This window comes from Diadema antillarum, unplaced genomic scaffold, assembly GCF_040938485.1.
Source record: "Diadema antillarum isolate AM-2024a unplaced genomic scaffold, OU_Dant_1.0 seq00001259_RagTag, whole genome shotgun sequence".
Taxonomy (NCBI): domain Eukaryota; kingdom Metazoa; phylum Echinodermata; class Echinoidea; order Diadematoida; family Diadematidae; genus Diadema; species Diadema antillarum.
Window position 1 is genome coordinate 151,942 of NW_027272042.1, and position 18,066 is coordinate 170,007.

Consider the following 18,066-nt stretch of genomic DNA (forward strand, 5'->3'; position numbering starts at 1 on the left):
GAAGATTTAGCAAGTGATGAGAAAACCAATAGGTAATGTTGCATACTTTTTGTGTCTCATTGGAAGTTTCATTGCACCAGAATCTTTGCAAATGCTGCTGGACATGAGACACCATAAGGTCTTACTATTTAAAGCATTTACTACTGGTGTCATTGAAATGTTCAAGGATAGCCACAGATGTGATAAGAATTCAAAAGGTATAGTCCACATACTAAGAATCTTGCTACAGGATTGTTCAAGACGTAATCACGTGATAAAGCGTAGTTCTGCCCATCACATCACCTGAGAGAAAAGTTTGTTACATTCTATAGTGATAGTCATTTTTGTTTCGCTGATCTCTTCAGTCCATACAGTCCTAATGCGAGATGAGTACATTGTATGTGCGAAATAAAAGTGCGTTGCACTGTGGACTATCACTTGACTAGGTCAAGAGTGGTAGTCCACAGTTTCGGTGCCATGGTGCGCGAAGCAAATTCGTTGTTTTACTTCTGGAGTCTCCGAAAGAGACTACATTGAGAGACCCGCTTTGCGCACGCGCAGTCATATCGCTTTTCTACGCACGAGTATTCGAACGTAGTTCCCTTATCGCAGTCGAAAATTCTGATCTTTTATCGCATTTTCGCGGTACTAACGGTTCTAGAAACCAGCAGTTAGTGGAATTAGATTCCGCAATCTTCCTATATCGTACAACGAATATTCGGTGCTTAGCAAGGCGGCAAGCACAGCCCTTTCTAGCGGCCTCATTCCACGAAAGTCACGCGGTGGCTACGGTGATGGAGGCACAACAGCTCAAAGAACAGCTGCATCATCCGGCTAAGCCCGGCGCAGTGGGAAGCATCAACGTTGTTTGCGAAGAACGTTCCCCTCCGACAGACAAAAAAGTCAAGCCGAAAAAGAAACTAGTTAAGTCGGACACGGTTTCCGGTACTAACATGGCGGGTACAGTGCCGCAAGCGAAGCAGGGCCCAAAGACGGCCGAAAAATCCTCGGATGTCGAGGACAGACTATCGAGACTGGAAAGTCTTCTGAGTAAAGTGGTCGACGCGCTGCCCAGTGTAAACTCCACGCCGCCGAAACCGGCATCGCGCCAATTTGTGGCGTACGATGAGGCGCACAGCGCCGGACAGTGCGAAATTCCTATGGAAACTGATTTTCAACAGTGCGGGGAGCCGCACGTGCGTGACACGGGCGAAGCCAACAGAGAAGAAGGCGATTTTGCGTCAGACGCGGCAGACGTGCAAGAAATTCCCGTTCTCGCAGCAAAATTTGCCAAGCCGGGTGATACAGGACTACCGGTAGACGAGGACTTAGCCAGCTCTACTACTTACCTCATAAGCCACCCGCTAGAAGAAAAAGTGTTGGAAGAGACGGCATCTAAGTATCCAGCCCCGAGCAACTGTGTTTACCTCGCTACACCGAAGGTGAACGGCCCGATCTGGGATAACCTACCGCAACACACACGCAGTAGAGATGCCAAGTTACAGCGTGTGCAGAAGTCGCTGACGAAGGGCCTGAGTGCGCTAATACAGTCCTTCCCATCACCTCGGCTGACTGACACACAGCAGGACGCATTGGCGTTGCTGTGCAATGCCAATTTTGAACTCAATTCGTTGAGGAAAGAGCTTATCAAGCCGGACATGGCAGCCACTTACTCTCATCTTTGCAAACCTTCCACTCCCGTCACTAAATTCCTATTCGGAGATGAATTGGGAAAGAGAATGAAAGATCTCAAAGAGGAGCAGAAAGCTGCATCAGGGGTGATGAGAAACCCAATTTCGCGGCCACAGTCTAGCACGTACCACCCGTACAGGGGAGCAGCTTTCTCCAAGCGACAATACAGAAGTGCTGGCTGGACTGCAAGTTCAGCTGCCTCAACACACAGACCAACAGCCGGCGGTAGTAGCAGGCCTTTTTTAGGTCAGCGCCCACAGTGGGGTCACAGCAAGCAGCCACCACCCCGCACAGCGAGCCGCCCCCCACAACAGGCTCCACAGCACAGGCCTCCAATGCAGCGCAAGAAATAACTACCAGCATACCCAAAGAGGTAGGTAGTTTCGATTCACATCATGATCATACCTGCATTCCCCAATGTATTTGTACGTGTGTGCAATGTATTCCAAAGAAAGCTCCAGTGGCAGTCGGAGGTCGAGTGAGGCTTTTTTACAGGCGATGGTGCCAAATCACAGCTGATCCATTTATTTTGGCAGCAATCAGGGGTTACAAAATTGAATTTGAAGAAGCATGTATGCCCCCTAGGAGGGATAAGCCCTTCATTCAATACAAACCAAACCAGCACAATTCAGCTTGTATTGACAGAGAGATCGCAAGCTTACTGACTAAGAATGTTATCGAAGAATGTGGTCATGAAGAAGGAGAATTTCTCTCAAACATTTTCACACGACCCAAGAAAAATGGGGGTGTTCGACTAATACTTGATTTGACAGATTTGAACAAGTGTGTGAGCGTACAACACTTCAAAATGGATAACATTCATACAGCTGCCCTTTTAATCTCCCCAGGAGATTTCCTAGCCTCAGTCGACCTCCGAGATGCTTACTACTCCATCCCAATTGACACTGAACACAGAAAATTCTTGAAATTTCCATGGCAAGGGAAATTTTACAGGTTCAAAGTCCTACCAAATGGGCTCAGCACAGCGCCCAGACTTTTCACCAAGCTCATGAAACCTGTTTTCGCTACATTGAGAGAAATGGGGCACATAGTACTAGGCTACCTTGATGATACTCTCATTATTGGAGAGTCAGTAGAACAAGCAAAGGAGGCTGTACGTGCAACCACAAATCTCCTGTCTGAACTAGGTTTCGTAGTCCACGAGGAGAAATCTATGCTAGAACCCCAACAAGAGCTCACTTTCCTAGGGTTTAAGCTGCACACTGGTGATATGACTATCTCCCTGCCAGAAGAGAAAATGCAGGACATTATCACAGTCTGTTCAGACTTGCTTGACAATACTAGACCCACAATCAGGCAGGTGTCACATGTTATCGGGAAGATAATAGCTACTTTCCCTGGAGTCCAACATGGCCCTCTTTTCTACAGATGCCTAGAACGTGACAAAATTGCCGCCCTTAAAGCTAACAAAGGCCATTTTGACAGACCTATGAAGCTGTCATTAGAAGGGAAAGAAGAGCTCAAATGGTGGATTAATCATGTCTTTGAGGAGTGTGCACCAATTAAGCGTAACAGACCTACACTTGAGCTGCGTACAGACGCTAGTGGACTTGGTTGGGGAGCCACAAATCTGTCCATTGAAACAGGAGGCAGATGGAACGATCTTGAAATGGAAAGAGCTAGAAAGAATGATATCAATTACCTGGAAACATTGGCAGCCGGGTTTGGACTGAAGTCCTTTTGCTCTTCTTTACATGATGTTCATGTCCTCCTTAGGTCAGACAAGACAACAGCAGTTGCTTATTTGAATAACATGGGGGGTATTAAGTCCAAGGACTGTGACAGTGCAGCTAGAGACATCTGGAGGTGGTGCATGGAACGTAATATTTGGGTTACTGCAGCACACCTTCCAGGGAGTGAGAACACTGAGGCAGACAGCAGGTCTAGAAAGTTCAGTGACCGAAATGAATGGATGCTTAACAAGCAAGCCTTTAACAAACTAGTTTCAGTTTTTGGGCTTCCAGACATTGATCTCTTTGCGTCCAGACTAAACAACCAACTTGAGAGATATGTCACTTGGTTGCCAGATCCAAATGCAGAAGCCGTAGATGCATTTACGTTGGATTGGGGAGAATTCAAATTCTATGCCTTTCCCCCATTCTGTCTCATCCCAAGATGTCTTCAAAAAATTAGGACAGATAGAGCTGAAGGCATAATGGTAGTGCCAAATTGGCCCACACAGGCATGGTTTCCTAAGCTGAAAAGGATGTTAAAGGGTGAAGCAGTGCTAATTACAAGGAGTAGGAACCTATTAACGCAACCTGTAACGCATGAACCACATCCCTTGTATGATCGAATTGATCTTCTCTGTTGCAGGTTATGCGGCAGCCCTTCGAAAGGACAGGACTAAAGAAGGAAATTGTGGACATTTTGGCCGCTTCTTGGAGAGCCTCTACCCAGAAGCAATATTGTGTGTACATAAAGAAGTGGAAAGACTTTTGCAAGAGTAAGAAGAAAAGCCATCTTCACTCTAGTGTTCAGTTTGTTTTAGAATTTCTTAGTGAGCTTTTTCATGTAGGAGGTCTTGGATACAATGCACTCAACACAGCAAGAAGTGCGCTCGCATCATTCCTAGTTCTTGAGGATGGTGCCTCTACAGTTGGGAACAACATTTTGATATCAAGATTTATGAAGGGAGTTTTCCATCTCCGAACCCCAAGACCTCGCTATGTAGATACTTGGGATGTAAATATTGTGTTTTGTTACCTCAGAAAGCTGTCACCGGCAAATGCACTGAGCCTACGAGATCTCACCAAAAAGCTATGCATGCTCATGGCTCTCATCTCAACACAGCGAGCACAGTCGTTGCAGCTCCTGAATTTGGACAACATGATACTCAAGGGATCATCAGTTACATTTCATTTCAGCGAGTTACTGAAACAAAATAGGCCGGGAAACGCTGGCTACACACTGAGCATGAGAGCCTACCCTCCAGATCGTCGATTGTGCGTTGTCAACTACATCAAAGCCTACATACGGAGGACTGAGGAAATTCGAGGTCAAGAGCGTCGGCTCTTTATTAGTTTTCGCAGACCCCATGCGAAAGTTACGTCACAAACCATCTCCAGGTGGATCAAAGATGTTATGACAGCGGCAGGAATCGACACTTCAAAATATAAGGCTCACTCAACAAGAGCAGCTGCGACGTCAGCTGCACACAGAGCAGACTTGCCAGTTTCGTTTATCCTTGAGAAGGCAGGCTGGACGAATGAAAAGACTTTCAGAAAGTTCTACAGCAAACCCTTGCTCGATGATGGGAGCAAGTGTCTCACAACTGCTCTACTAAAGAAATGACCAGACAAGGTAAACAATTTACCCTTTTTGGTAAATGACAATTCATAGTCATTTCTGTTATCTTCTTACAAATGTGGCTGCTGGGCTTCAAAATCTCAATGTAGTCTCTTTCGGAGACTCCAGAAGTAAAATAGAAAGATTAAATGAGAACTTACCTGTTTGAAATTTGATCTTTATTTTACGAGGGAGTTGTAGGAAGAGAATACATTCCCTCCTCTCCCTCCCAAAGGTTTCAAACTTGAAGCTAAGTTCTCCATAATCTTTCAGATATCCAGCAGCCACATTTGATGCTTCGAAAAATGACTGCGCGTGCGCAAAGCGGGTCTCTCAATGTATTCTCTTCCTACAACTCCCTCGTAAAATAAAGATCAAATTTCAAACAGGTAAGTTCTCATTTAATCTTTCTATTTTGTCAGCTACGCGCATATATACGTCTAAAGTTGACTCGTAGTATTACCGCTACCCGAGATGTGGAATATAAAGCAAATAATCAACTTTAAGTTTTAGGCAATGAGACAAACTATCACTTCCTCGGCGATCTGAATGTGTATGAGCATCTTTCCTCAGCTGCACATCGGAAAGATAGCTATACATCCAGATTGCTTCGGAAATGATAGTTTGTCCCATCACCTTCACTAACGTTGATTATTAGCTTACTATTGTTTTGCTATTCATGATGTTTTTCTTTTCTGCTGGATGAGGGAGTGGGGGAGGAGGAGGGGAAAACAATTCAACTGAGTGCATTGAAAGCTGATGAAAGAAGAGGCATTGGAGCAGTGACATCTTTGTTGAATGATTTGGTTACCACAGCACCTGGCGTGGCGCATCTCGCTTCGCAGCCGGACTGGGCGGCAGAGTTCCTTGAGGCTGAGCAACAGAGAGCTGGTGAGATCGTCGACGACACTGACCTGGACTGGACGAAGGATTTCCTTGACTCCCAGAGAGATGCTGGTATGTTTTAAGTTTTTGATTTATTTCAGACCATTCACTCTTTTTTTTTTTCTTCCCCTGCTTGACAGTTGTCAAGTGCTACACTGTATGTGTTCTCATGTAATCGGATACACATTGTTTGACTTACATGTCATCTGGATATTTCATTGACTTTATATATATGCAAGGCATGATTCCATATTCTTGTAATTTTTTTTTTTTTTAAACTTCCATTGGGATGTTCTGTGTGTGTGTTGTGGTTTTTCCCCTAGGAAGAAGTTTACTGCATACATATATAGAGTACCATATATTTAGCAAGTGTAATTTTTCGCGAATTGAGACTTCCTGACAGTTTTGCAAGTAGACTTTGAATTCTTGAATGTGGAGTGCTGAAATGAACAGAGAAATGTACACGTGCACATCGCATTCATGTCAGGGTCAAAGTTTAAAGGTTTTTTTGTTAAATTCGAAATTAGCAATCTACAAAATTTGCAAAAAATAAAAACATGGCAACATGGCATAATAGGTATATGTGACCCTGCACCCCAAAACCAACAAAAAGTCACCAGACATGGATTTTCAGTTAAGGGCAGATTCTGAAAGAGCAGACTCTAAGCTTTAAAATGATGTACACGTAATAACTCAATTCAAATGGACTCTCCTAAACTATCTAAATATTGGAAAGAAAGCACACACTCTGGAAAGGTGTGAACTGAGAAAAAAGGCTCTGAAGTACAGCGTCTAATCAAATGCTTTAAAATCTTTACTAAGCCGTGCTACCTGTGCGATGAATGGGACAAAAACAGGATGTAAACCACTGTAGCAACAACAATGAAGGGATTATCAGATTAAGCTGGAATTGAGCATGCTTTATCAACACATTTTGTCCGTGATTAATGTCAACTTTCAAAGCAGTAGCATTATCCTTTCAGAAGTTATTAGAGTTGAAAGTGAAGAGTGTGAAAAGGATTTTCAAGAAATGAAAAAGAGGCCTGTAAGACATACCTGATCACACTACTTTACCAAAAAAGAGTTGTAGAAAAACTGCTGAAAACCCACTTTCCCATTCAAGTTGGGATCCCAAACTCAAGAATAATGTAGAAGAAAGATAGCTCTTTCGGAAGATATGAAAAACTCAAGATTGACGTAGTTGACCCATTTCACCTGTTTTGAGTCCTCGCATAAAATCAAGGGGTGCGACTACATGTATTTGTTTGTTTTGTGATGCACGGTCACATAATATATATTATGCGAAATCTGTAAACTTAATTTGTGTCCTGTTGACGTATAAATGTGAGTCCAAAACTCTGCAAGGTACTTTGAATTTTAGAAACTTTCCGAATACCTTTGTGACTCCTCAGGCATGCTGTGCTGATTCAGTGGTGACACATAGCACAGATTTAAATTGAAAATGGGCGAAAGGGAATATTGCTCCAGCCTGAGCACCTCACCATATCCCAAATTAATAATATTTGTCAAACAGTACTCAAGAGCTGCCCACTAATATGTTTTCTCATCGCATGTCTTCCCTTCATCTAAAAAAAGTATGTTTTGATTTTTTTTTCTCCAAATTGGATGGAGCGTGTACTAAATTTACTCGTTTTCCCATTTTTTGAAGACCAAAATGTGATTTTTTTGTAAGACTGTTTTTGTTTGTGTGTTTGTTTGTTTTAAGTTTTTGTTGTATCAGTATGGTGTTTCATCTGCAGAGGTTTGTAGAGCCCAAGTACCGATTGACTCAAGTTATTAATGGATCCTTATTTCTGTGTTTTATCATACATGTGTACAGTTGGCCCAGATATAATTCCTACGACCTCCAACACCAAATGGGCAGAAGAGTACCTAGAGCAAAGTGAACACAAACTGTGGTGAGTTTTTTTTTTCATAAATGATAATAATTTTTTTTTTCATTAATTTACTAGAGCTGAACATGTTTGTGCATGTGTTGAGTTGGACACAAAACACAATGTGGTGAGAACAAGATCAAATGATTGAAACAGCACTGCACAGACATGACAAAGCTTAGCGAAGATGAACAAAGCACTAATATCTATAAGGCACTTTATAATTACTAATTACTACTAATTACCAAGTGTTGTAACACAGTAATCATTATATATCGTCGGTTGAGAATGATAAGGGCGTTAAATTGCCACAAAACCCATAGTGTTCAAGACCACTTAACGCCCTTCTCATTCTCAGCAGACGATATGTAAAAACAGAACATAAGCAGACTAACAGACAGGTAGACCTGTAGATAGACTGATAGAAGATATACACAAAGAGAGATCTTGGAATGGGAGTAGATTCAATTTAGTTGAAGGAGAATCGTTATACCAGGTATTTATAGAAAGATATACACATGTGGAATGATGGGGCAAATTTCAATTAGACATTGAATTATAGATGAATAGATAGTCAGGTTTACAGACGCCAACATTGCTGTGTAGATAAGTAGCTCGCAAGTTGCTAGAATAGATTTTTAGAGCATAGACTGGTAGACAGATACACTGACAGCATGGGGCTGCTGAACAGGGAGGCTGCAGGCGTCAAACACTTTTGGTTAAAAATAAAAAAGAGAAAACCAAGGGGAAATGGAGCATTGACCCTTAAAGGGATAATTTACCATTTGCAGAAGAAAAAACAAAACAGCATTAGTGCTTTAAGATAAAATGTGAGTTAGGGATAGAAACAACCACTGTAAAAATTTGAATCCTTATAATCGATGTTAAGTAATTACAACTGATTGTCAATCAGTTGCAATGAAAACATCACGACGGAAGAACTTCATAAATTTGAATAAGATGTTAAGTAAATCTTTTAAATACACGAAATGTGAACAATAGTTATGATATAAGTGTTTCCAGACGAAACCGTCTACAGTTACAGTTTAATGAGAACAATACTGATATCTCCTTATATTTTTGGCTTTATTGCAAGAAATTCATATGGTAGGATGTTTTGTGATACAACAGACCTACACATATGCATCAAATGTGATATCTTGAACATTTTTAAAATCACTACTCCCAAAGGTCAACAGGACCTTTAATCGAACCAACCATGAGCACTACCACCCCCCCACCCGAAAAACAAAACAAAACAAAACAAAACAAAACAAAAAACAATCTATCCCACAGCCCCTAGAGAGTGGTAGGAAAGTGAGTGGAGAAAATACTTTGTGACTTGCCATACAGACAAAGATGAAATGGAGCTAGCATACAACAGTTTGGACAGATATTAATCAGCTATGACATTGAAACTGCAATACATTATTGCTTCATGGTTCAGTGCCCCGCAGATGGTAATGAAATGGCACAGCCTCAATTTGTATGATATGGCAGCCTTACTGCTGTAGCCACTTCATTTAGTGCTAATGAGGCATGTAAGGTATAATGCAGTTAATATACAGCAGTGGCGTATTCAGTGTTTGTATTGTGCATTGGACAAAATGTGTAATCTTTATTATAGTGCTGTTTGCAGTGTTAAAGGGAAGATAAACCCCAAGAGCAATGTGGATTGAGTGAAAGCAGCAACATTAATAGAACACATCAGTGAAAGTTTGAAGAAAATCGGACAATCGATGCAAAAGTTATGAATTTTTAAAGTTTTGGTGTTGGAACAGCTGGACGAGGAGACTACTAAAGGTTATGACGTATGAGTGGACAACAATACCAAGAAAATATAAAGAAAATTCTACAAAAATCCATTTTTCATGAAAATTACAAATTCCATCAGCTTGATATTGACATATGTTAAGGGTAGCAATTATTCCCCCTGCTTTCTGAAAGAGGTTGGTCCATTGCTCTTTCATAATTCTAGAAAAGTGAATTTTTGTTGAATTTCCTTTATATTTTCTTTGTATTGTTGTCCACTCATACGTCATATCCTCTAGTAGTCTCCTCATCCAGCGGTTCCAACACCAAAACTTTAAAAATTCATAACTTTTGCATCGATTGTCCGATTTTCCTCAAACTTTCACTGATGTGTTCTACTAATGTTGCTGCTTTCACTCAATCCACATTGCTTTTTGGGTTTACCTTCCCTTTAAAGGAAATATACTTTTTCTGTCATCCTGTTCCCTGATAATGCTTCCATTTTATATTTTAATTATTCTTTTTTATGCCTCCGCCACGAAGTGGTGCCGGAGGCATTATATTTCGGGTTGTCCGTCCGTCCGTACATCCGTACGTCCGTCCCTACGTCCGTACGTCTGTACGTCTGTATGTACGTCCGTACGTCCGTCCGCTTTCGTTTACGCGATAACTTGAGTAATATTTACTTGAATTTTACCAAACTTGGTCCAAATATATACTATGATTGGGCAATTGTACTTGATTAGATTTTGGGTGAAATTGGCCAAAGGCCAAAGGTCAAGGTCAAATCATGAAATTGTATCCGTTTATGCGATAACTCAAGACTGGATCGAGCAAATTTCACCAAACGTTGTTGGAGGATGATGTATGATGGGGCAATTACTTGATTGATTTTTGAGTGAAATCGGACAGAGGTCAAAGGTCAAAGATCAAGGTCAAATCCTAAAATTTATCTGTTTACTTGATAACTCAAAACTGGATGAAGCAGCTTTCACCAAACTTGGTCCAAGGATGATGTATGATGGGGCAATTAGTTGAGTAGATTATAGTGACATTTGCAAAAGGTCAAAGGTCAAAAGGTCAAGGTCAAATGCTAAAAATGTTGCTATTTTCCCCATATCCATGCAATGCCCGAAGGTATTTTCTTGAAACTTAGTGTAGACATATACTACTGCGTATAGATTCTCCAGAGAGATTCATGTCATAAGGTCAAAGGTCAAAAGGTCAAAGGTTTCATAGGTGAAAATGTTACAATTTCACTTTTCTCGCAAATGGTTCAATGTACATATCTTCATGGAACTTGGTACATACGCATATACTGACTGGCAGGGATTATCTAGGGAATTTAGGGGTCATGAGTCAATAGTCAGGTGTCAAAGGTCAAGGTCAACTCCTCAAAATTTTACTATTTTCCTCATATATACTATATAGATGCAATGCTTGCATTATTATTTTTAAAACTTAATATACATGTATTACGTAATGGAGATTCTCTTGGAAATTTCCAGCCAGAAGGTCATAGGTCAAAGGTTAGGGGTCAAAGGCCAGGTTTAAAATAAAAAAAAAAAAATGTTTTATACTGTAATTGCACTCTTTCTTCATACCTTGAAAATTACTCAATGCATAAACTTATAAAAGGTTCGTTCCGGAGTCAAGTAAAAATCCTCAATTCCCCAAATACTTGTACCTGCACTCTTTAATAGACAATCTGTATAGCAAATCTAGTTCAAGGAAAGTGAACATTCAGGATATTTCTGACAAACCTGTCATTTCAATATTTTGCCAGTTACTTTGTATGTGAAACTGTCATCACACATTGTGAAGACATTGTACTATACACCTATTGGGAGAATCATGCATTATGGCGGAGGCATCAGTCGCCATAGCGACATTTCTAGTTGATTTACAGTACAAACAATGCTGATGATAATTATGACAATAGTAATGATAAACAGTCTTTATATAGCACATTTCTAACCAATGCAAAGTACATAGTAACATCATCTCAATGATGAGGTCAAAATGAACATGAAAACTTATACGATTCTTTTTGTCATTTTGCAAATTGATCAATGAGCAGAGTTCTTTTGGTAATGTATTCCATACTTACGGTCCACAAAATGAGAAGTTATGTTCAGCATCCTTAGTTTGTTTTTAAATGTTTTCCTTCTATTTCTGTGTAATCACTTTAAAATGACCTACGTGTACCACTTCTGTCTATAGGACTATCATCTAGTTATCAAATCTTCTTCCAACTGTTTTTCTCTCATATCTTTATTTATCCCTTTTTCTTCTAAGTACTGTTTCTCTTTCGTGTTTTTGTTTTCCTTACCATGTTTTTTGCTCATGTTCTTATGCATCCAGGACGGAAGAATTTGCCGAGAATGAAGATGCAAGATGGTATGTAGTCTTCAGACATATTGACATGTTTTTTTTTTTCTTCTCACTAATCTTTTTAATACCCTCATCATGTATAAAACAACATGTACCTTGCACACACATGTGAAGCAAATATAACATGATGAGACTGAGCATTTGCTTGGGCAGCCCCAAAACTATGGATTAACTGACCATTGCAGATGAGGAAATCCCAAACTGGAGCATTATTCCAACTAAGACCTGATCCACCTTTCAAGTTGATTGTTTATCATTGTCGAGTTCATCAGGGGATCATGCAGGGCAGAAGAATATATGTACATGGATTTGGCACTCTATAAATTGATATGCCTGGTTGCCATTATTACTATTTTATTGTTGTCGAACACTAGAGGCATAGTGTTCTGATCTCCCTTTTTCTTTTTTTCTGCCTGTACTTTTTCATATTTTGTTCTGACACTTGTATACGTGCAAGTTTACAGTGTTACCATGTAAGTCTTGTTACACAATGTGGTAAGTATAGAAATTATTTGTTTATCAAAGTTTTGTTTTGTGCTTTGTGCAACTGTTATTGTTATAAAAAGTGTTGATAGTAGTAACTGGTAGTATTATTTGCAGCAGCAGCAGTAGTCGTAGTAAAATAGAAGTAGTAGTAGAAGTAGTTGGTAGTTTCGTTATTGTATTGTTCTGTCATGTGTGTGTTTTTGTCCCTGAAACAGGATCGATGAATTTAAAGGGGAAGATCAGTCCAAGAGTGAGTTGGCCCAGACCGCCACTCAACTCCTCGGGTCGATGGAGGATCCAAAGTTCCAGAGTTCAGAGGTAGGTGTGACCCCAGCCCATTCCCTCCTTCCTATCATTTCCCAGATGCAAAATGCTTTGTGCCCATTCAACCCTCATCGCCAGAGTCCAGACTGCATTAAATCCTCATTGCCTACGAGTTTTAATAACTGTATCATATGCTTATGTTTACATCACATGTATTAATCAATTGTATTATTTGATAACTGTCAAATCCCCACATTCAGCGCTCATTTTTGTATTGCATTAGTGACACTCAGCATGTATGCTTCATGGCTAATCAAATAAAAAGACAGCTAGCTTTGGGGGGTGGGGATGGGGGGAGAGGGGGGCACCTTGGTCCACTTCTGATTGGACTTTGTCTTGTAAAGGTCAGATTATGGCTCAGAGTCCGTTGACACATAAGAGCTGCCTCGAGACTGGTCGTTGTGTGTCTTTAACGTTTGTAGTGTAAACTGTCGTACTGCAAAGTGTGGCTTCACTTGCACCTACAAAAAAAAAAAAAAAAATGTAGCTGTTTAGACAAGGGCTAGCTGCAGTTTGACTGCCCATGCTGTGCCCTTTGATCGGTCTGTGTAAACAGCTCAGTGTAACCTTGATAGACTGTGTAATAACACAATGGCAGAATAAAATGTTACAATGTGTTTGGACGGATGGCCCAGGTCTCTATTCTGTCACACCTGCAGCAGGAGCTAGTCTTTTGCTGTTATCAGACCCCCCACTTTTAGTTTGCTGCACTTATTCCAGGTCTTGTAACCATTATAGAAGAGATGGTAAAGTTTCATGACGTACACGTATGAAAGAGAGAACCTATACACCCACAAGTGGACATATGCCATACTTAATTCATGAAAGTAGATTGGACGTTGTATGATAAAAGTAAGCTAGTATATGATTTTTTTCCCCTAATAATATTTGACCACAACTTTAATAGAGAAAGAAATATTTACTCTGTGGAAGTTTTATATTGAAAAAAGAAAAGAATAAATCAAACAGTGCGAATGAAGCAATATCTGCTACATTTCTTTCCAGTTCATGAAATTTATCAAGAAGTTGAGTGACGGTGAGATAACAGTGGACGGCAATGAGGTCAAGAGTAAAGATGGATCGGTGGTTGATGCCACGGCCGATGCCTGGTCCTCAGAGTTTGCCTCCCAACAGGTGCGTGAATTCTGCATGGGTGCCCACGAGTCATACAGCCCACAAGTCATACAGCCCATGAGTCATGCAGCCCATGGGTTTGACACTAAGCCAACAAGGCCATGAGACCGACACATTAAGTCCGGTGTTGTAATGTCAAACTCGTGGGCTCTTTTTACCCAGTGTCAAACTCATGGGCTGTATAACTTGTGGATTGTAGAGCTCGTGAACCTTTTTTCAGTGTCAAATTCATAGGCTATATGACTGTTGAGTGTCGGTCTCGTGGGATGACCCCTTTTACTTAGATCTATGTTTAGCGTCTTTCTGCATGTAGACCAAAGTTTGAAGCTGTCTATTGCTATGGGATGCAGCACTTTAATTCACCTGCCCGTCAAGTGATTAAAGGAAATCTTTCTACACCTTGTACAATTACTAACCCTGGCCTGTAGCCAGATTTAGAAGGTCCACACACTGATAGACTATGAAAAGCAACCCCCAAGGTGATCCAGAAATGATTTTGAATAGTATAATTGTATTATCTTACTGGTAATGCCTATGGGAAGGGATAGACTGTGTATTAATGCTACCGGAAAATGTATCGTTTCATAGACAGCAGGTTCCTGTAAGAAGCACGTAATTGTGGCTTAATAAATTCGTCGAGGCTAGTTGCACGGTTTCAAGTGCTGTTGTAATCAATCACATTCTCTGAAATCTAAACTTAGAAAACTCCTGTTGCATATTAAGATTATGTTAAATTTTGCCATCATTTCATATTGTCATTTTGAAAGAGTGTCGTTCATGGCGTATGCTCAATGTTTAAAGTCTATTTCTTGTACATTGTGGGTGTTTGTGATTTGTACTTTGCTGTTCTTCTGTGACTAAACGTGTAGGTTGATATTGTGTTGCATAACATGTAAACGTATGCACTGTGTTGCTGCCAATCAGTGTAAATGTGTCAGTTTCATTGTTAGTTTTCCACTCTGCTAAAACTCTTCACCATTCATAACATATTGTCTGTATGTTTAATCAGGATTTTGTGTGCATCCAGTCTATTTCTTTGTAATCCTTAATTTCTGGTCATGACACAATATGTTCAAGTGAGTAGAATTTGTGCTCAGAATTCCATAATATTTCTTGTCCCTTTCATTGTCGACATTTGACATGCCTGTATGTGATGTGAAAATGTGAATTTCGAAAACCAACCCTCTTGTGCATTTTGTGGACAGCTGCAGTCATGACACATAGTTCACTTGTCTGTGTGCATGGTCAGTGATTAGAAAAGCAAGACAGCTAAGGAAGAAAAAAACCAAGGAGAATTATAATCAACAACAGCTACAAATTGTGACCACCAAATCCTGAACTGAAGTTTGACCCCTTGCAAGTCTGCTGTTACATAATCTATGTACATTGTGTCCTATATCCACTCTGAATGCCTGTGATGACTAACCCTTTTATGTGCTATCTTTCTCCCAACATTTCTGCCCCCCCCCCCTTAAACGACAACAAGAAAAGAAACACAAATGTAAAAGGCATGTTGACAACAAATTTGGGTGAAATGATATGTCTTGACAATTCATAATATAAGTGTTTAAATGATTTTTGCATCAAATCAAAGCTGCATAGGATTGCCTAACTCTATCTCTTACAAGTGTACTATCTTTGACTTGATCTACACATGTCCCACTAAAATGAGACCTGTTCAGGAAGTGTGCGTATATGTATTTTTCACCAAATGGGAGATGAGATAAACCTTTCAAAGGAAGATAGCATTTAAAAGGTTAACCGTTGGACCTTTTGAGCTCCATCCCCTGTGTGTTTTAAACCCTTTGCTTCCCAACTTCTGCTGCTGCACTGCATAGGATATTACGGAGGAGGAGGAAGAAGAAGAGGAGGATCCTGTTTCAGTAAGCGACGGGTTAAAAGTTGGGCTTGCCATCATCACCGAAGCTTGCGCAAATGCTATATATATGTAGCTCATTGACATTCACTACCCTTTCTCCACACAGTGCTAGTCATACATTGTATCCCCCCTCCCCAAACCACCAATGCCTTGATGTTTCAGTAGCTGCATGTATCAAGCTTGCCAGTAGAAAATTGCAACGTTACCCCCCAGTAACATTGAAACTGTGAAGTAGCCATAGCTTTTATGATATATGAGTTGCTGCATTGTCTTCTAATAATCTGCTATCAATGTTTTATGCTTATTTCTTTCTTGTGTCATTTAATGTTATGTTTTGTCCGTTTGTTTCCTCCAGTTTAATGTATTTTTGTTTTCTTGGATGGGAGAATGTTTCAGTTTTTTAGAGGCGTTTCTTTGTTTGAGTTTCTCTGGGGCATCTATGGTTTGGTGCTTAAAGGGACTGTACAGTACTGGCTGAGGTGGTGATTCAGGTTTATAACATTCCTAAGTGAGACAATGAGAAACCTCTTATGAATTATGAAAGAGCATGTAATTTTAAGAAGGATTCAACATTTATTTGATGAAAATTGGTTTTCAAATGGCAGAGATATTCAAAAAAGTGATAATAATAAAAGGCGATAGGCCATGCCTTTTATTAGGATCTCTTTGTTTCACTTTGTTTTTGGATATCTCAGCCATTTCAAAACCGATCTTCATCAAATAAATTTTTGATACCCCTTAGAATTGCATGCTCTTTGACATCTCATAGAGTGGTTTCTGAATATCTCGCAAAACGTTAAAAGCTAACTCCTCACCTCAACCAGAACTATACACACCCTTTAGATTTCACTATGCTATACAGCTTTTGATGACATACACACAACATGCTTACATATGCTTAAATTGTATTTAGCATACTCTTGATTTAGAGCTAGTCATGATTTTCATAGCTTCTTGCTTCATGCATTAATGTGGGTGTTTATACCTGCTTATGAGTTTCTTTGCATACTGTATCACTTGCCTGCTTTCAGAATTATTTTGAAATTTAATTTTGTTTAGTAGTAGGCTACGGCACTTAGGTTTGATATATCTTAAAAGAGAGATCATTTTCACTGTAGAAGTTGATATTATGAATCATTATATCAGCAACTGAAATTCCAGAAAATAGTGCCCCAAAATTCTAGTTTAAACAGATATGTATGAGTGATGGCAAATTTTCAAACAAAGTGTTATCAAAGAATCCCCTCCCATTCACATTATATTAATTAGTAATACATTATTTTACAAAACATACCCACACATACAATATGTGTGTGATAAATGTGCCCACAGATTGTGTCAGAAATTATGCAACGTCAAGCCCTTGTCTGTAATAGAGAGCCCAGATGTTCATGTGCTCCGTAGAGTGGAGTGCAGTTTCTTGATCTTCGCAATAAAAAGTTTGGAAGAGGTACTAGTAGTCTTAGCATCTAATTGGGGATCTACAAACTGACATTGACACTGAAGATGCAGATACAGCCTTGTGAAAACAGATATGTGTAGTGTAGTCCTCTTATCAAACAGTTTAGTTAAAAACTTGCTTTGCATCATATTGAAATACTCTATATAGTTCACATTACAAGCTTTGTTGGGCAAATCAGTTGAAACAATTTATTATAGATTTTGTATTGCAGTTGCTGTAGTTGGCAGTTTTCTATTTTCAACCTGCAATTTATATAGCAATGGCATTTGATAGTGAATGATTCAGTGCAGTTATTTCTTATTACTTCTCTTACTATCAGATTTTAGAAGTGATAAGCAGCAATCTATTTTGTAATAAAATGGTAAAAAAAAAGAAATAGTCATAAATGAGGGTCAGGTAATAGATTTATACTAACAAAGATGCAAATTTGCTCTTGATATTATCCCAGGTGCTGAAAGTGCGAAAAAATTGTGCAGTCTTGAAAATTGTGTACATTTAATACTTAGGCAAAACTGAATATGTTCTCATATTTTGTTAGCAACTCTTTGTCCACTCATAGCTACACTAACTAGCTACATGCTGACAGTCAGTGAAAACAAAAATATATGAAATTCTTTTTATTACAAGAAGCAAGAAAAAATGTGATGATGCAAAAATTTTTGACTTTTACAATATTGGTTGGAGAAGCACCAAAAGCGATATGTCTGATGGGCAAAAAGATGTATGGCACAAAGATTTCTACTTTTACAATGCTGGGTAGAGAGGCACCAAAAGTGATATCTCTAATTCGCCCTGACATGTTTATATGTATGCAAACATTTAGTCGCTAGTGGTTGGGTCCATTCGCTGGCCATACACTACCTGCGTATGAATGA

The 18,066-nt window shown here is 39.7% G+C and overlaps 2 protein-coding genes across 2 annotated transcripts in view; both read left to right on the plus strand.

Moving 5' to 3' along the window:
- The window catches only part of LOC139745374 (peroxisomal targeting signal 1 receptor-like), a 29,348-nt gene that overhangs the window by 4,493 nt on the left and 6,789 nt on the right, over positions 1 to 18,066 (plus strand). Inside the window, exons 4-8 of the mRNA XM_071655767.1 lie at positions 5,797 to 5,937; positions 7,706 to 7,784; positions 11,877 to 11,912; positions 12,608 to 12,710; positions 13,722 to 13,850. Coding sequence (XP_071511868.1) covers positions 5,797 to 5,937; positions 7,706 to 7,784; positions 11,877 to 11,912; positions 12,608 to 12,710; positions 13,722 to 13,850 — 488 coding nt within the window. The remainder of the gene's footprint in view (positions 1 to 5,796; positions 5,938 to 7,705; positions 7,785 to 11,876; positions 11,913 to 12,607; positions 12,711 to 13,721; positions 13,851 to 18,066) is intronic.
- On the plus strand, positions 523 to 3,306 carry LOC139745354 (uncharacterized). Its single transcript, XM_071655750.1, has one exon. It carries the CDS (start codon positions 774 to 776, stop codon positions 2,022 to 2,024), a length of 1,251 nt encoding a protein of 416 aa, XP_071511851.1. The 5' UTR covers positions 523 to 773; the 3' UTR covers positions 2,025 to 3,306.